The following is a 19,888-nucleotide window of genomic DNA, read 5'->3' as shown; positions in this document are numbered from 1 at the left end:
GGATGACAAGAAGTTTATTAATCTGGGTGCTTTTGTCGAAAATCTTTCATTTCAAGGTCTATCGGTCCATCTGTATTAGGGGTCTACAAAACACTAATCACTAGTAATGTACACGCTAGTGTTTGGACACAATTATCAACTCGTTTGGAATTTTTTTCACATTTAATTCTTTCTGAAGTTCTGTTGGATAATATCTACTTATCAACTTCCCATTTCTTCTCTCCCAAAAGACCTTTAGGATCTTCCAGAAGATAAAAATAACCCTGACAGTATAGCAATCGCATATCTTTTTGGACTCATTCTAACCACTTAACATGTATACAACAAAATACCATCAATACAAAACAGTACAAATTACCATATAAATAAGGAATTTGGTTGCAATCGTAATCACTGTACATAAATCAATGCAATCCACATATATCTCTTACATCACAGTATAATAATCAGGTACCCAAGCACAGTGACAATTACACTAACAAGTACCCTACAAACAAAACAGTTTATATCACTAGAGTCCAGTCCTCAGCACTGATACAATAGCAAAGGCTTGATGCCAGTCAAGGTTATAACATTGACACATAACTCGGTGGGACTGAATCAGATCATCAGGTCTGTATACAGCACATCATCTTGTGTTAATGTTTGGTTCATACATCAGTAAGGACTTGGTACACCAGAGCCATTGGTTATAATGTAAAAGTTGGTCTTTGTAAGAGATAGGAGAGCTCCAACAGCTGCTTACATCTATACAGGGGAGAAAATACAGTCTACAAAAAGTGCAACAGCTAACTATGTACAAGTTTACATTCTACACTGCATATGTTAAGTACAGTGGGGGATCAGGGATATGTTTATCGAAAGGAGATAGCACACAGTAGTGTACTCACTACACGTGTAAGAATAGTGTCCTTATATGGTACAGTTTTATGTCAGCCAACATAACATCATTTCGGCCTTGCTACACTGATGCCATATCAAGAGACAGGCATGTATTTCTCAATCACTAATGTCACTTTGCTTGAAAATACATTGTAATGCCTAGGCACATGACACTAGTGGCAGAACATTTCAGCAGTCAGTTCTAAATCATTCAGTTCATTTCTGAGGTTAGATTTTCACTCCAAGAAAAAAATACAGTAAAAAGTACAACCAAGTCTGATACTAGCACAGAAGAGCCTCAGTACTAGTGATCCATTACAACATGTTACAAATTAATGAACATGACTTGGTTGACTTGACATGCACTTGTATATTTCCTGACTTCCAAAATGCTGCTATGCATTTTTCCACAGTAGTCTCTAGAGCAAATATACCTACTATATGTGGTACATAATGAAATGATCAAGCAGACATTACATGCAAAATTCTATTAGGCTACTACACTACTTTCAAACAAATTATTTGACCATTGTCCTGCAGCAATATATTTCCACTGATTTAGTGCAAGGTTGAGGTAAAGGAAGTTAAGGAATGTTAGTTGTGGTCCTGCAGTTTAAAGTTAACTGCACTCAGTACTTCACAATAAGCAGATTAACTGCCAATGTTACTTTGGCTGAGTTTATGAGGCTACGACTTACTTAACAAGATCCCTTTATTAACAGATATGATTTAAAATAACAGCAGCAACACACACATCAAGCAAATTGATCCCACTAAAATCCTACTAAACCTTCGTAATTACTTCCAAGCACATAAGACCAAACATAGCTGCACATACTTCTGTACATGTGGCACACCCCTGCACCAAGGGACATAGCACATTCCCACTGGCCATTATCAAACGTGATCTAATTTCCAAGACTTTATACTTATATGACACAAATCTATGACATACCCTATGATAAAAAACAATGTTAACGATCTGCTTGAGTATGTTCTAGCACTGCAGAATTTCACATATTTTTTTCTTTAAAATTTTAATCTCCTTATTACTACCCATCTTCTTAATGTTAGCAAGAGAATGAACTTACTAATGTTTGTCAAATGATTTGACAATGTTACAACTTTTGCTTGAGACACAAGATCCTAAAAGAAAATGATTTTGGAAAAGAGATGAGAGTATGTGAGACTATCTCTAAGTAAACATGAGCATAACACATCCCACACATTCTGTGTGGTACTTCGCCTTGTCACTGTCCCCTTATCCCTTGACCAGTACAAACATGTAGATAAAAGGCTACCTTAGCATGGGGAAGGTGAACCCTTAAAGTGTCAATCTGATAAACAGGTGGGTTTCATACATTACTGCAATATTCATTGAGCCTCTGATTTAATGTCTAATCTAATGTCACCAAGAAAGCATCTTAAATTGGACCATAATTTTTTCTGCAACAAAATTTTCTTCTATAAAGAATACAAACTTTTCTAAACAGTGATAGCATATATTGTATATATATTGACATGTATGAAAATCATCTTTGTTCTTACTTCCTAATGATGTTACCTGTAGCTATGATGTTTCACTTACAGCCACCTTTACCCATGTTTCAAATATCAACATCTCCTTTACAACACGGGAGTAATCAAACTAGCAGAATTACATGTAGGCTGGAAATTTCCATTTTGGCCCATGAAAAGTACCTCCTAAAAGAATCGTACAACATCCCGACTGCAGTACTGTGTTTGTCACACATGAACACCACCTTATCAAGATACAACGGGGAAGGCATTGCGGGGTCACTCAGCCACCAGTTTACAACTCGTCGTCGGAGCTGAGCAGCATTGTCTTCTCGTTGGTGGCCGAGGAGCGTCCGAAGTGGCCGCCGTTGCGAGGCTTGTCCAGTTCCTTGTCGGAGGTGCTCTGCTGCGTGTACTGCTGGTAGGCCGGGGAGAAGTTGTGCACGGTGTCCTGGATCACGTCGTTGGGGTTCATGGTGTCGCGCAGACTGCTGGAGATACTCTTCATGGGCTCCCGGCGCTCCATGTCGTGTTGGTCATCTGTGTACACCTGCAGGATACATGTTGGTTTGTAGTGTACACATGTCAGTTTGACTAGAATTTAAGACATTCTGAAGAGAAATCTAGAAACATTAAAGGTCTTGGAATGATCTATGAATAATGTTATCACTCTGGTAAATGCCTATATAACAAAGTTTTCATATTTACAACCAATTGTTTACAAGACACTCATTTACAAGTAAACTTTTGGCACCTTCCTCAGGGCAATAATGACTGGTTCTACTTCACACAGCAGTTAGGTGTCACTGTCGCAGCATTGCCATGAGGAAGGTCACAGAAATGTTGGCTCTTGTTGATATGTGGTTGTGAATAGAAATTTGTTACACAAGCATAATAATAATCCACAACATAACAGCAGTGACCAAAGAATATAATGCTTTCTGAATCACCAGGGACAGAAGATCACATGCTGTTTCACTGACTTCACATCCTGGATATCAACTTTCACCAACCACAACAGATCTACTGTTAACTTTGTCATAGATTTGCATTGGAATAAACACTGTGTGAGGAACAGATGAGATAAATGGATTGATCACTGATATCCCACAAAGAAAGCAAACACTATTTCACATCCTGAAGCAGAGTACTAACGTTGTGAGGGAAGGCATAGCGGAGCGCGATGGCCGCAAAGAACATCTCGATGCAGATGAAGAAGTTCTGCCACCCTGCGGCCACGGTGCCGGTCCCGATGCGCTCCTTCCCGTTCTCCGAGTAGATGGGGCTGATGATGTCCACTGTCTCAAAGATGGCCAGCAGGACAGCTGTACAAGGAAACATACTCATCAATGTCAAATGGTAAATTGATCTATCAGGACTACTGTAAATGCAGAAATGTTCACGGTGGATTAATGTTCGCGATTTTCACGGTGACCATTTCACCGCGAACTTAAATCCACCGCAAACATTTTTCTATTATGGTATTAGTCTGCAGTGTATGGTGTTACCGCAAAATTAAAACCACCACGAAAAGTCCTTTTTCCCGCTACCGCGAAATTAAATCCCAGCAAACTTAAATATATTTACAGTACAAAATACAGACACATGTAGTGAACTAGTGCAGGACCATAATCTAAGTCCTTTATTCTATTTCAAGTATGAGTAGCAGTGCTCCTTTGGGGGTCTTCATGTATCAATTGGCTGCATTACAAGATCAGAATCTTTAATTAGGACAAAAAAACTGACTGGTACATGTACTTAGAAATTGCAGCATGAACAATTATCAACAAATTCTCTACAAAGAGTATGAAAACATCCAGTTGCCAGTACATATGTTTAAACAAAATAAAGGTCTAGTTTCCTGTAAAATATAAACTGAAAACATGCAACATCCTTTTGATATTGCTTCCCTGGTTACATCCCTTACTATTATGCCTTACTATTATTAGAACAGACTTCCTCAATACTGTATGTTAGAAGTGCCATGCACAGTTAGGCGACAACAAACATTAGAGACATCACTCTCTGTAATGTTCACAAGATTGCCTAACTGTACAGATATTAGCACTTCGTGTCTTAGACAACTTGCACAGACAAAAAACAACAACAAGACGTAGCAGGCTATACATCTGCAGATGAAAAGCAGTCTCTTAAAGAGTTTACAGAATTAGCACTGCCATTAGAAAGACAAGCCACTAACAATACCACACTCCTTTGTGGTCAAGTTAGCACCATGCCCCAGCCAACAGTAACTTACATTGCCAGAAGGAGAGGAAGATGACAGCCTTGATGGTGAAGAACTTGAGCAGTGGGTCGTACATGGCCAGCAGGTCCTTGGTGGCGAAGTAGAACAGGAACAGTGCGTACAGCGCCAGGCTGATGGAGATGTTGTAGATGATGGTGATGTACAGGTACCCAAGCGTCGGCCTGAAAAGAAAAAAACGATAATTATTATTATATCATATTGTTCTTTTTCAAAATCCAATAATCACATTTTTTACATCATAACATTTTCTTAAAGTTATCAATGTCATTATGATGATTTCATGACACAAGTTCCCTATGAAACTTAATACACAATGGAGTTGAGGATTTTTAGACTTTCAACATTGCTATGACACAACACGACACAACTCAACACAGTGCAACTTGGATGTGCAAACATTGTTACAATGGCAGCTGTTGTGATTTGTGTTGAACTTACGAGAAGTTTCCGTCCTGGTAGAGGCCGACTGACTGTAGGACAATGGTGAGGATGGCCATGACTGGCTTCACAATACAGAACTGCAGGGTGGCCTGTGGATGTACACATGTGGGATGGACAAACATTAGTCTAGCAACACTACAGATTAATCACAAGTTTCTATGGCTTTATTTTAGAGGTGACTGGTCACATACAATAGTGAAGTTAAATGGGTTTTGTAAATTCAAGTGAATACTGGTTCCTTTCTTTTCAAGCATTAGTCAACAGATGTGCAATCACAAGTTTTTATGGCTTTATTTTAGAAGTGACTGGTCATATATGATGGTTTACATGTTTTGCAAATTGAAATGAATACTGTTTCCTTTCTTTTCAAACATGTACATGTATATGAATGATGTCAGAGAAATATATAACATCATGAGATACTGCCAATTTAGCATGTTCTTTTGCAATGTTGGGGTTAAGTGTCATCCCATTTAAAATACTTTGTGAACTAGTTAGGCAGAAGTTGTGGTAGGGACAGACCAATTTCAAGGTATAAAAAAAAAAAACAAATGATATCATGAAGTGACTTGTTAAATGTTGCTCCAAGCTCCCCTGAAGTGTTTCCATGGTTACGTTCTCACCTGTTTACAGAATCGCAGGAAGCCGATGGTGTACTGTCTGCCTGCCAGGCAACATGTGCAGTAGAAAAAACTGGACCTGAGGGAGCATTAGGGGATATGTGAGATGTGGATACCAGGGTTCAGACATACAATTTTGTATTGAGACTGGTCTCAAACTACACTAGTCTATATGATTTGCACCATACATATATCTTATCTTCAAAACATGATCCAAGGACACTAAATACTTGCTTCCTAGGTATACATTCTAATGCAAATTATGCATGTCTTGCCGTTTCTCTGGCCTCTTCCAAGAGGCGATGACTTTTGAAACCACCCTTAATAATATTTAGGTACCTGTACTTTATTCAGACTATTGTACTCAAGTGTAGTATCTAGTGACACATACAAACTGCATTTTAACTCCTTTCTGAAAGTCGGGTGCAGCCTTATTGCAAAAATTTAATATTCAAAGACTCTCCATCCAATTAAATTTGTCGTTAGAAGCAGAAAACTGGCAGATTGTTCTTCAGGGCAATTCTGACTGGTTCACATTGTACTGCAGGACAGGTGTCGCTGCTCACAGTTCAGATGCGGTCACAAAACGTAAAGTATTTACATATGTACAGACAGCTTTGATGCACATATTTACAATGGTCAACGTTGAACACCTTGCTATCAGAATAACATACTTTCACCCTACTGTGCCATTTCTCATGATGATGCAGACATTTCGGATCTACAACATGGTACAATTTCAACACCACAAGTGCTCTTGCCACATACATAAGATGACCAACACTGTCTCATATCTTGACAGAACAAAATGCACAGCTCAGACTGCCAGGTTAATGGAAACACAGCCTGACAAACTGCTTATTCATCCCTGAGTGTACTTACTCTATAGGCTTGCCCCGTATCTCTGACATGATCTGGCTTTCCCCTCCCAGGTACTCGTAACACAGGCTGAGGAAGTTGTAGATCACAAAAGCTGGGGGAAACAAAAAGAGTTATAGTTATAGCCTATGTCTCCAAAAGGGACCTCCATACATTTTGAGAGTGCGCACTGCATGTTTTTTTTAATTTTCCCTTGGTACTGGAAGGTGTGAAATGGCACAAAGTACTGCATTGGTTACCTGTGAAGTGATAAATCTGGAAAAGATTGAACATATCATGAATATCTAAAGGTGTTAGAACATGGTTTATGTAAAAATTTATAGACTAAGAGTGACTTGGAAGTTTGAAAACCGTTCCTTCAGATATGTATGCAAAGCAACCCTACAGTAAATTGGTCCATCAATCTTTTTGTCTTGAAAGGTCTTGAGCGGACATGTTCACACATACTAGTACATCTGCAGGAAGGTTTTATTCTTCCATGTTAGCCTCACTTGCACAATCAATAGAGCGCTCAAGTGTAGGAGCTTCCGGCACGACCTCCACGGAACCAGGGCCAATTGGTTCTGTGGAGTCTAGTGGACGGGATGAGGTTTAACATTTTAATCCTAGCAAGTTGATTTCTCTCCCTGACCATGAACCTGTGCCTGTCCCATTCCTCAAGACTGTACCATCATATATCCAAGGCACAAACTCAAAACCACTCTAGCATATCCTAGTCACAAATAGGTCCTTCAGTAAACTCTACACAAGATGAGGGTGGGATTGGACAGCTGAACCAGCATTCTTTCCAACAAGTATTGAAACATGGTCAACTGCTGATAGAAAACCAGGAAAATACTGATGTCAAACATTGGTACTGAATCTTTATAAAGCAGCTTAAGACAGAGTTTTTTTAACCAATAGTACAGCACAGGATACAAGCAAGTCGTAATCATGCTCCTGGGCAAAGGAGGCCATTACTGTAAATGCATTTAAGTTCGGGGGATTTAATTTCGCCGTAGCAGGAAAAAGGACGTTTCGCGGTGGTTTTAAGTTCGCCGTAGCACCATGCACTGTAGTCTCTTACTACCATGGAAAAATGTTTGCGGCGTTTTTGAAGTTTGCAGTGAACCAGCCACCGCGAAAACCGTTTAGATTAAACCACCGCGAAAGTTTCTGCATTTACAGTATCTGTGTAAAATACATGCAAGAGTACAACTTAGGAAAATACATCCATTAGACCATCCATAAGAGTACACCTTAGGAGCACAGTGGCTGATTTTTATGCAAAGACTCTTGTCTTTATTCTGTAAAGAATCAATCATAGATTGTGACTGCCAGACTTCCAGCCAAACTTAATGTGCATGTTCCTGTGGGAGCCAGACAATTTCCTGTACAAGCTACAAAACCAGGTTATACTGCAGATACACTCCAACCTACAAGAATATTAATTGTATCATGTATGCCGTGTGTGGATACGGACCTAGTACTGTATAGGACAAATACAAGAATAGATGAGAAGGTGACCCCTTCTTGTACCAAGTATCAAGACATAAGATATGATGGACCATATATAATGATATACTCATTCTCAGTCTGTGAGCCATATAGAAATGCAGTAGGGTTGTGGATGCTTTTTCATCAACTATCTGCAACATTCGACTGAGCGTTCCAAAAATCAATCCATTTAGATGGACAAAGATGTTCAAAGGTTTCTAAAAATATTCTTGGTAATATTGGACAAAATCCATCATCAGACACATCTTTGATCTCCCAAAGCTGTCACATTGCAAGTACCAGTACAAATATTGATGTAATTGCTCTTACAGTCAATGTACTTAGGATGTACGCCTGAGCACTAAGAAAATCAAAGGATATTTCTCGCTGTCTTGTTCAAGTTAATTATGCCAGTATAATATGATAATGAAATGTAGCCAATACTGATGGCCATTGGTGGGGAAATGCCATACAAAATGGTACTGTTTACTTGCAGCACAACTTTGCCAACTTTTCCTGCACAAAAAGAATGTTACTCACCCTCATAACAATCTCTGACGCTGTCAAAGTAGACGTAGTAACTGTCTTGGTTGAAGAATAGCAAACTCAGCCAGGAGTCGAAGGCGTAGATGGGAACGATGAATAATATACGCACGATCCATTTCTGCTCTGTGGGGTTGTTGTAATAACGGAGGTGGCAGTAGACCTGGGGGGGCAATGCAAGTGATGAGTCTACAAAATCATTACACGAGCAATAATATTGGACAGTTTGAGAAAAACAATGTATGGATACAAATCATTATAACTCAAAATGTAGTGGATGGGACAAAATACCCTTGCCATATTACTATTCTACACATAGAACATATCGTATATGGAAAAAGGAAGATTGCCTCTTACGACAAAACCACCAGACAGAGACACATTGATCTGTCAATCAGGTAACCTCAGATGACCTCTACCTGATATTTGTCCAAGGTTAGACACATCAGTCAGATAGTGACTAATAAAACTTTCATCTGAGTTGCTATTTCATAAAAATTCATAGGCACAAAAGCCTGTCAATCTTAATAGGGAAAAAAATGATAGCAGCAAACATTGTCATGATTTATCATGACAATTCCTTTATGGAAGGAAATAACAATTTTAATTTGGATATTTGGATGTTGGTCATGTCAGTATTGTAACTTAATGTAATGTCTCCCTACTTTAAATCATTCTTCTCTGTAGTTGTGATTACTGTATAGAATAAAAGACTGTCAGAGCAGCAAATGTTATTCCATGACTGGATGCAGCAGGACATTGATCTTCAGTTGGACATGGTCAGATGGGCAGCCCAGAATAACACAGGCCATCAAGCGTGCGCTGCCACTGTCCCAATATCTTTCAGGACAATTACCCACATAACCAATTTCACCATCGCTTTCCATTCCCACATGGCCTGCGTGGTCAATACCAATCTACTTGTTAGCTCTAACAACAACTTATTTTTTATCCCCATTTCTATCTGCTTTACAAGATTACAATTTCAGCATGTTAGTTGCTCTTCGTGAAGTTTGCATGGATGCTTACTTTTGATTGACTGACAGAGGCAATACATGCTTTTCATCAGAACAGTTTTCTGTTATGCATTGTACTTTCTGGCTGTGTGAGGTTGAACAAAGACAGCACAATACGTATAAGAGAAATTTCTGTGTACGTTACAGTATAAGGATTAAGGAGTTTGTATTGATATTACGCTTCCATGTCCCGCTGAACTGTATATTATTGATGGTCACGGCTCATTTCAGTGTATAAAAGATCGACCAATCCTTTTTCATTGGACATTTTCCCCATTACAGTTGACTTTTACCGAGGACAGAACCGTTGATTTTCTGAAAGATCAATCGGTAGGTTTCCTGACTTGGAACAGGCATGGGCAGTCACACATGACAATACAGATTAGCACTGACTTCCAAAACCTGACCTCAGGAGATGGGGATATACTTTGAACTTCCACCTGCAGAATGAACTATTCTGATTGTTTAATAGAAGCAAACATGTAACTCAAATTGTATCCATGAATTTCATAGTATAAATTATCATAATTTCATACAAAGAGTGTGATATATAACAAAATGGTACATTCTTTTCTTTTTACAAAAATGTACTAAAACATAATTTACATGTATGACCGGTAGCTCTATCTGTTATATGGTTTGCCCTGACTATGTTGGAAGAATGCCATATTACTAGAATATGAATGCCTCATCCCTCAGCATTAAACATGATGAATCTGACTTTTATACTGTGTCAGGTGCTAGCATCATGTGATGAGGACGAGTGGTGAAGTAATAACATACTAGCTCTACTACATCAAATGGAAAGTATCAAACTAGACAGCACTTAGTGTGTACAAACTGGTAGGGCGATGAACATGTCACAGTTACATAGCATGCATATGTCAGGGTAGAAACTGCAATTGGGCAGAATTGCCAAATGTGTGGGTAGAGATCATGATCAGAATTCAAAGCTATTTCTAAAAGACAGAACATGTTGCCAACAGATTGTCTTGAAATTATAGGATTTACAAATGGGAGTCAACCCTAAAACATACCTAGCTAAATTATTCTGATGAGAATATCTACTCATGTGTCTTATTCATGTATTACCAGGAGGCCTGTAATATATAGCAGGTGGCCTTTATTCTTGTGATTTGTTTATAACACGCAGGTGAAATTTTACAGACTCTCAATCAATGGATTGTTTTGAAATCATAGGATTTACAAATGGGAGTCCAGCCTAACACATGCCTAGCTAAAGCATTCTGATCTGATGGGAATCTTTGCTGATATGTCTTATATTACCAGGAGACCTGTTATACGGTATAGCAGGTGGCCTTTAATTCTTGTGATTTGATTATAACCCACAGGTGAAATTTTACAGACTCTAATCCTGAGACTTACAAATTACCGGCATACTGCAAAGGTGGAGGATTCTAGATAAAATGCTGGATCATAAGTGGTTTATGCCGACATGACGCTCTTACGTTCCACGAATTACCAGCATAATTGCCTTCCTCTGCTTTGATCAATGCCCACGCATCCGGCCTGACGACCAAAACATAATGGCGGCAGCAGGCAACCTCAGCTGATGAAAAGAATATCAGTAATGAAATGGAATAGTGCCAAATCAAGCAATCATGTCCCCGCAGATAACAGGCAGCCAAGGCCTATAAGTCCTGCTGCAATCATTGCAGCAAGGTATTGATCTTCAGACGTATGGATAGAAAAAAATAGCCTCTTTTCTACATAATGGCCAACCTCTTAATGTAAACGGCCAATGTGTACAATAGCGCAAACCGTTGAGAAAGCAAATAACGTGACATTATACAAATACCCACAATCACAAAGAAATAACATTATTCGCTAATCATGCGTGTCATTTTGGCTATTGTGTTCCTAAACATGGGCTTAAGGTTCAAATTGTGCAAATCACACACGGACAAATGTATGGCATACAAGTTTAATGAATAACTGGGATTAGACTGTCTACATGCGCAAATCCTTGATTGCAGAGCTTTCTCTGCAGTAATAGTGATGAATAACCAACCTGTAATATAAGGGTTATCAATGTGTATATGTCAGGCTTATTCACTAGTTAGCACTTAAAGTTTAATTTGCCTGTCAGCATACCCGGAAATGGTGTAAAAATAGAAATGCTTACTCACTGATATTACTTATGGCTTAATATGCATCTAACATTGATTTATCAATGTCTGACAAACTGCTATCATGAGTAGGCTAGCTACATTCGCACATCCTCAACAACTGTACTGTATCCCCTAGAGGCAAATAAACATATAGCTACCCTTGCAGGCATTATCAAACCGCACCAAATGAATTACCATGTTCCATATGCCATTACTTTACTGCCAATCTTGTGGATCAACTTGTCACAACTTGTGAGCATCACACTGCAGGTTTTCTCTGCAGTTTGTCTTACCAATCATCAGCCATGCCAGACATCATGGCACTGACAGCATGATTAGAGGCATGTTGTAATTGTACCACAGCTTCTCAAGGCACTTTCATTGCTTGGTAATCCTGATAGAAATGTGCAAATCACACTTGGAACTACCAATGTCACAATGGATGTGTAAACATTAATTTACAAGTTACAACGCACACTATACTAAACAGAGGGGTTGAGACTGACCAAATTCTATATATGTTTGTTACACTAGGACTGGAGGTTTTATCATAAAAACCTCCTTGGTTATACCATATATATATATATATATATATATATATATATATATATATATATATATATATATATATTGATTAATATACAAAAAATATCCTGGAGAGAAATGTCAGGAAGGAAAGACTGGTTTGGAAAGGAAAGAAGAGTCTTGATGATCTATTTCTGTTTGGGATAAAGTTATTGGTAATGCTGAAGGACGCATAGGCAGGACACACAAGTGTCAAAATTGCTGTACTAAAAGGAGACACAACTACAAGGTCGTCATAAATTTGTGTCAAGAGCAGTCACCAGAGGTCACATAACAGAACTGTGTTCGAGTATAGAGTTACAAACTTGGCAATCTGTCATGTATTGCATCCTTGATAGTAGTACATGTACTACATGTACTACTACTAGCCAACAGCTTTGCTACCATCTTTCCCAGTACGTCCTCAGCTTATGCTGCAGGGGGTTTGAGTAATGGTAGGCCTTTCTCTGTGTTAAATATTTCACCTCCGTCTCACCCTGGATCCAACCACACTAATCCCAATAAATAAAAGGATGTGGCCCAGCCCAGTGATAAATGTATGTGTTGCTGGAAGTCAAGGTCAAATTCCTTACTTTGCAGTTCCACATGCACATGTGCACGTAAAACAAGAGACAGACTGATGCAGTAGCAATTTGTTACTGTCTAAATCTACATTTTACATGTACAACAGTGTAGACCATGTAGACCATGGTTTCTCTGTATCATAAAGGTGGGACAGGGATGCCGGGCATCAAAAATGCTTAGCAACAATTGATAAATGACATGAAGAATGTTTATGTTTTTATTTCAAAACTAGGCTTTTTCAGATGTAATCTATGCAAATCAGAGACTAAGTCTACTAAAGATACAGTAAAAATTTTGGTATGTAATCACTGAGGACCCTGCAATGGCCTGCATCCAATCAACTTGTACTTTTTGCAGTTGAAAAATATCATATCCTACACTCATTCCTGGTCATGTGTACATGTCTTGGAGATAAACATCAGGCTTTGTACAGACAGGTGACTGGTCTCTAAATGTTTTTCTCGGTTTTCTGCACAAGTCTGATGTGCTTCTTACGGTATTGCAACCTGCACTCTTTTTTTTAACTTGCCAAATCACTTTTTTCCAACCATCCTCCATAGTAACCGTGCATGGTTAGCCAGTGAAAAGATTGAGCCAACAGTTTCTACAAAGTATGGTACCCAGGCTTTCCACGACTTCAGGGCCATCTCAGCCTTGAGGGAGGATTATGGACCACCTGTTAAGAGACTGTTTTACTGGAAGATGTTTTGCAGGTTGTTACCCAGATCAAATGTAACAATAGTACATTCAAGTAAGTTGATGAAAGAGTACGTAAACACGGTCAATATAAAACTCACAACTTCTGTGCACAAGTACAAAATCGTTTCTTCTTGTTGGACCGGTCCAGAAAACCCTGACCTGAAAAATCAGTGGACCAGATGTTGGACCAATTCGAAAATGAACCGATTATACCGGCAGGTGTTCACATGTATTAGGGCTTACCGGCCCAAGAAAATAAGGAGAGTGAAGTAGAGGAGAGTTGATTGTTATATTTTACCAAGCTTCTGCAGTCAAACTGTAGTCTAAAACAGAGGCAGTTAGTGTTGTTTACATGACTCAGATAAGATTTGAAAATGCCAATGGATGTTAGATATTCCACCAAACAGAATCCTTTGTAGCGACATGGACCATTATTTTGAGTATCGTCTGCTCACAAGTTTTCACAGATAATTAGATCCTAGGTTCTGGACCTGATCCTCTGGACCTGGACCATACCTGTACCTGAATATTCTGTACAGGTACCCACCCCTAGCACTCAAACACATTCACTCTACTAGTAACTAATTCATGAAAACAGCAGTAGGTATTTATGTGTAAGTCAATACCTCAGAATATTCTGAACTTTATAACTGACAGCTTGAATCTACCATTGCTACCATCTCTAGACTGCTGGGCCAATAGAGATTGTGTCGGTACTACATGTTGTACATGGATACTGCCTGTCACCAAGGATGATCCTATCTGCTTGGTGATTAGCAGAACACCTTTAATGAAGGGTCTAACTCTAAGTTAAACAGTAGAACATCTCTCTCTCTATCTCTCTCACAGTCTCACATGCACATACATATGCACACATTGTCACAGCAGGGAAGTAACATCACCTGTTCTAAAAAATGATGGATGATCTCATGGTGAAACCAATACACAGCACTAATAACTAACCACACCTTTGCACAGAAATTAGCTGTAATGGAACTTGTATGATGACTTGGCTAACCCAAACTCTAAATTCTATTTAGATTACCATTCATTGTACTACTGTATAGTTAAAGCATGTTCAATTGGAGACTTTTAATCAAATCCAGTCACCTATCAAATATAGCCATTTTCATAAACAATAATTAGACATATGATATTCTTCAAGGGCTTTGATAATGATCAGAGACCTTGCATGACAAGGAAACATATTCTGCTGAAAAAAGAGCCAACAACGAAATGACATAAGTGTCGAACAGGAAGTGTGAGTATAGTTCAATGTTCCAACATTGCTGGGGACAACCCCAAACAAAAGCTATTTCTGGATAGAAAAAATGATCCCGGATTATTGACACAATAGGCTCTGTGCCCAGTCATGAGTCATAAAAATAACATGTTGACATTGGCAGGGTTTTGTGTCTACATCCTGGCTGGAAAGGAACATCAATGAAAAGCCACATCGACACCAGTATGTGACGTGTATCCCATGTCAACAAATCTTTATTCAGGATGGATAATTAATTGCATCAACATTCCATTATACACCAAGGAGGTTATATAACCTCCTTGACTACACTAAAGAAACTTGTGCTTAAAAAGGGAGCTGCATTGTTTTTTTCTTAAGTCCAATTACTTTTGAGGACTTCTTTTGATAAATGGGTATTTATTTGTTCCTAAATAATTTGTTTCAATCCAATAGTTGTAAATTCCATCTGTATGCAGATTTGCACCTGGACTTAACACATTATAGTGAGGAAATCCGGGGGGACAGGACAGCAGTCCAGTAGACCCAGTGATGAATTGTAGAACTATAGAGATCCTGACAGCTGAACAGATAATTGTAAGGATGAGATGTCAGAGATAGGGAACCATCTCCAGAACAGAACCAACGACTTCATTACGTGGCACAATGTTACGCTTCTTGCTGCCTGTATCACCGAAGCAAAGTTCGGACTGCCGCATAATTGCTTCTCAGGTTTACAGAGGACCCTTGTTAGGATCAGGATATTAAAGGGTTAATCAAAACTTTGTATCTCCCCAAACCATCTAATCACAATCAATTTAAAGGTGTTAGAATGGCTCTGATTGGATTAGCTGACAAAGGGTGTTGACATGTCACATCATTCAACACTGATCATGATGGACAGCTAAACCAACTGGCTGGGGGAAAGGTCTCTCATCTTGTCTTGAAAAACAAGTGGAGGTTTGCTTTGCCTTAGATCTACGAAATTTTATACTAACAGCAACAGTCACGCTGTTCAACAAATAACGATATCCTTTCACACACTGTGTTCTAATAAACACAGCCAAAACCATGTCCGGCAACACAAAGTGGCAAACGTACAGAACATATGGAAACTTTGTCATCGACTGCAGCCATGGCAGCTGATCTTGTTCAGGAACCTTTCACACAACACCATAGAAACGTCTGCCAGCTGCTCATTTATACACAAATTTTACACAAAGGCCGTTATGTTTAGATGTAACAGAACATCTGGCACTCTTGGCCTTTCAAATTATACTTCTATGAATATAAAGAGTTTGCCTACAAACCTGGTGTCCTGTTATGAGGACGGCCAACCAGACAAATACGCCTGAAACAGCTTGGGCCGCTCTCGTCTGCAGGAAGATGGGGTTCAACTTGGGCGGGATGTGTGTGGTGTTCGCCACAGCAAGTGTCGTCGCTACCGTGCTTGTCAGTCCGCTCACCATCGAAGGAGTTCCCGAGGCGTTGTTCGGCGACATGGTGGCGTTCAGTACCATTTTCTCAGACTAAAAGAGTCTGCTTTGTTGCAAATAACTAAAGAAAATGTCGTCAGATACCAGATTTCGTCATAGTGAACAGAAATGTACGAACACCTCAGCTCAACATCTTTACCTGTGGAGGAAATCCCAATAAAATCCAAAATGGCGCCTGGGGTCAATTGCGCCTGCGCAGTAAGATTGCGACATACGTCATGCCCACAGGATCATTACGTCACTCTTGTTGAAAACGAGGCTATGACCCTTGGTAACCTTTGTTCTCCAGAACGAGGCTGCATATTTTAGGTCGGAGTTGTTTTCGCTACAGGGGGGACCAAATAGTAACAAATGGTGCCGACAAATCGACTCCTGCCACCATGCACCAGCGCCGGGGAGCGAGGATTTTCGATCTTCGGCGGAAGGTAGGAAACTTCAGGACTGCTGTGTCGGTAGTTTAAAGAGTAGAGATCCTCGCCGTGGTGAAATATTGGATAACTTTCCCGGTAACCAAGGGAGAAGTGAACGTGTACGTGTGATCCAGTGCACCTGCCAGCCGGCGGCCTGCTCCGTGCAGTATGGCAACAGCGCATACTTTCGTGGCGACCCAGTTTCCCAGCTAGCTGTAAGAGTTCTCTCTCAACTATTACACAAACTAAAGATTAATGAAATTCTAACATCCATGTGTTTGGTTGCAGGTGATCTGTTGAAAGGAGGGTGCTGTGTTGGGAAATACTGCTGGATCAAGAAAGTTCAGCAAGGATTCTTGGCGAAACCTGTGTCTAATTCCTCAAGCCCCCAGGGGGGATTAAGTCGAGCCAGGTTGGTCCCACTTCAGGATGGCGACCCTCACTCAACTTCAGGATAAGCTGCGGAGCGCGCAGGGCTCCATCCTGTTCATGCAGCAGGACCATGCAAAAACTCTGAAGGGTCTTCATGAGGAGATGCACAAACTCCAGAAGAAATGTGCGGAGCTGACGTTCCAACTCGCCATGGAGACCACCTCCACTCCTGATGAGGACTACTTTCGTAAGAAAAGTGTGGGGCTGGAGAAGGAACTCAAACAAAAGGATGACGAGTGGAAGGATGTTCAGGAACAGGCTGAGAAGAAAGACAAGAGAATCGAGATGCTGGAACAACAGCTGAGGGCACAAGAGAAGAAATTCAAAGATGAACTGAAACTCAAGAGCACCAAGATGGCACAGTTGTCTAATGAACTAGATTCTAAGTCAGCTACGATAGCTTATCTCACAACCCAGTTGCACCAAGTGAAAGTTGGAAAGAACTTGAGAAAAAGCCGTGAGGGTGTGGAGGCTCTGCCCGAGGGCATGAGCCCGACACCGCCAAGTAGCAGAGAAAAGTCCGGTTCATCTCGTAAAACGTACAGAAGGGGTGTTACAAACATGCCTGTCACAGGACCCATTCGTGCCATCCACCCAAGCCCCCCTGATTCCAGAGACAGCAGTGCAAATGTACGCACAGCATCCGGTCGTCGACTACCGACTCCGCCAATGAGACCAAGAACTCCCAGTGGCAGCAAAGTTCTCGACCCCGCACCGTTCCTCGAAAGTAAGAATGTCGCCCGGGACAGAGAGGTCAGCATCAAACCAGCACCGGCTGTTCTGCCACCCATCCTGCCTCCCACCGGGGATGAAAGCGAAGAGTCTGAGTCAGATGCCAGCAATAGGAGAACTTTTTTACGGAGGCAGCTCAGGCTGGCCAAGCAGGCAGACAGGTCGGAAGTGGAAACTCTCGCAGTGGACCAAGTGGGAGGCACTGGTGACAATACTCTGACTGCTGTTCAGAACACAGAATCTGACTAGACTTCTTACAGACCTGTACATGTACATGAAGAGTTTTTATGCCAGGAAATGAAAAAGAGTGTGGTTGAAACCAAGATGATCATCAAATGATGTGAAGGTGATTTGATGTTTTGCTGTACAAGACATAGTTTTTGTCTTCAGAGATATAGAGTGATTTTTTTTTACATAGGTCGTACATGTAACGTTAGATTGAATCATGATGTTGAGGTTTTCACTGTCAGCTGCTGCGTTTGTCAGTTTGGGCAAGAGACATTCGAAACATACATATCCAAGTTATTTTACATATCCCATTGTATTTTACTTAATTTCAATGCCCACTGAGAACTTGTAACATTCCAAAGTCTCCAAGTGGTTAAAGAACAAAGACCAAATGAAAGCGTCACCATTACCTATGAAAACCTTATCTGTAATTTCAACCAGCACTATCATGCATGATCTGTTGTTGTACATAATGCACCCGAAGTTTATATATTTTGCATGGAGTTGGGCATTTATTTTTAATGTAGAAAGTGGGTATCATAACACCATATGGACCAATTGGCTTTATTGTAAGACTGTTGACATAGCGACCTACAGGCTTCTGCCAACATGTTTGCCACCACAAATGCTGATATCCTGGCAACACAGCAGATAATCATGATTCCATGGTAACTGTTTCTCACAGGCACAGCTTGATGTAGTCCTGCTGTTATGGCTAAAATTGGCATTCCATTTTTGTCTTCTAATTGCATAAGCTCATCTATTATGTATTTAACAGTAACATACACTCAAGTCAAGGTCTAGCCGTGGCCTCCTCCTAGATCTGTTTTAGACTGGTGTTAGCAGCTGTACCTTGCATATTTTAAGATCAAGTGTTGCAGTTTACTTGCTGATGATTGTAATGTACTGCTGTGGGACCAATCCTGCTTTTTCAATGCAGGTGTTTTTAAACTAAGGCTGTCTGCTGCATATTAACTATTTAGGGACAGTACCTGTATCACATGGCTTTTTTGCCATTAAAGTTTTGTAACTAGTATTAATGTTGTACATGTAAAAAAATGTAAAATTTCTATAGTTTTTGTTAAAGTATGATACATTTTACAAGTACAACAGTATCTGATTGTGGACAGGCTCTTTTGAATAATGCCTGACTATTTCTAAACCATTGTTGTGCCATAAACATGAAACAGCTTCTCACGTCATTAGGTAAACACATTGTGTGTTGGTTCTTTTGTTCAGTCCTGTTGGATACTGTAACTTAGATCTGGAACTGGATATGTTACTATAGGTGTAACTAAGACAAAAGTTGGCTCTGAAGGGGGTCAACTACTCGCGATTCCCAAAGGAGGGTGAGACATATCAAATAAGCCTGTAACAGGTACTGCTTTGTGTTAGATGGAGCCACTTGTGTTGCAGATCTTGTAATTTTTTTACAGTAGTAGTATGATACTGTATCTGTTGTGAGTACCAACTAGACCATATCGTTTCAATGTTTTTGCTCAAAAACAACAAACTCTTTAACCTAATACACAGCTTCTGAGAAGCTTTGCCAATTTTGACACTTGGACCAAAACTCAGTATTATGGTATACCATTTGAGGATGTCATCTGTGTGAACTTGAAGCCATTTTTGTGTGCTCAATGCTGTGTGTGAGTCAGGAAGAGCGTATGGCATTAAAAAATGCTAGCAAACAATGTAAGGGCTTCACTTTGTTCTTTGTATTCTTGTT

At 39.9% G+C, this 19,888-nt stretch overlaps 2 protein-coding genes across 2 annotated transcripts; one reads left to right on the top strand and one right to left on the bottom strand.

The window, feature by feature from the left end:
- Positions 1 to 143: 143 nt before the first annotated feature.
- On the bottom strand, positions 144 to 16,547 carry LOC118428806 (transmembrane protein 184B-like). Its single transcript, XM_035839020.1, has 8 exons — positions 16,172 to 16,547; positions 8,623 to 8,788; positions 6,610 to 6,700; positions 5,731 to 5,806; positions 5,105 to 5,196; positions 4,658 to 4,827; positions 3,556 to 3,725; positions 144 to 2,950 (listed from the first exon to the last, which is right to left on the bottom strand). The coding sequence occupies exons 1-8, from the start codon at positions 16,379 to 16,381 to the stop codon at positions 2,696 to 2,698; spliced, it is 1,230 nt and encodes a 409-aa protein (XP_035694913.1). The 5' UTR covers positions 16,382 to 16,547; the 3' UTR covers positions 144 to 2,695.
- Positions 16,548 to 16,607: 60 nt separating this feature from the next.
- LOC118428808 (coiled-coil domain-containing protein 92-like) lies at positions 16,608 to 19,853 on the top strand. Its single transcript, XM_035839022.1, has 2 exons — positions 16,608 to 16,782; positions 17,056 to 19,853. Exon 2 carries the CDS (start codon positions 17,197 to 17,199, stop codon positions 18,178 to 18,180), a length of 984 nt encoding a protein of 327 aa, XP_035694915.1. The 5' UTR covers positions 16,608 to 16,782; positions 17,056 to 17,196; the 3' UTR covers positions 18,181 to 19,853.
- The last annotated feature ends 35 nt before the right edge of the window (positions 19,854 to 19,888 follow it).

Source organism: Branchiostoma floridae, chromosome 13, assembly GCF_000003815.2.
Source record: "Branchiostoma floridae strain S238N-H82 chromosome 13, Bfl_VNyyK, whole genome shotgun sequence".
Classification (NCBI taxonomy): domain Eukaryota; kingdom Metazoa; phylum Chordata; class Leptocardii; order Amphioxiformes; family Branchiostomatidae; genus Branchiostoma; species Branchiostoma floridae.
This window is presented reverse-complemented; position numbering and strand designations above follow the sequence as displayed.

What these genes read in the sequence shown, in the direction of transcription:
- LOC118428806 (XM_035839020.1), bottom strand. Translation starts at nt 16,381, where the DNA reads ATGGTACTGAACGCCACCATGTCGCCGAACAACGCCTCGGGAACTCCT. An exon ending in TCCTCATAACAGGACACCAG is followed by an intron (nt 8,789 to 16,171) that starts GTTTGTAGGCAA and finishes TTGCCCCCCCAG; the next exon opens with GTCTACTGCCACCTCCGTTA. An exon ending in TACCAGGACGGAAACTTCTC is followed by an intron (nt 4,828 to 5,104) that starts GTAAGTTCAACA and finishes TTTTCTTTTCAG; the next exon opens with GCCGACGCTTGGGTACCTGT.
- LOC118428808 (XM_035839022.1), top strand. Translation starts at nt 17,197, where the DNA reads ATGGCGACCCTCACTCAACTTCAGGATAAGCTGCGGAGCGCGCAGGGC.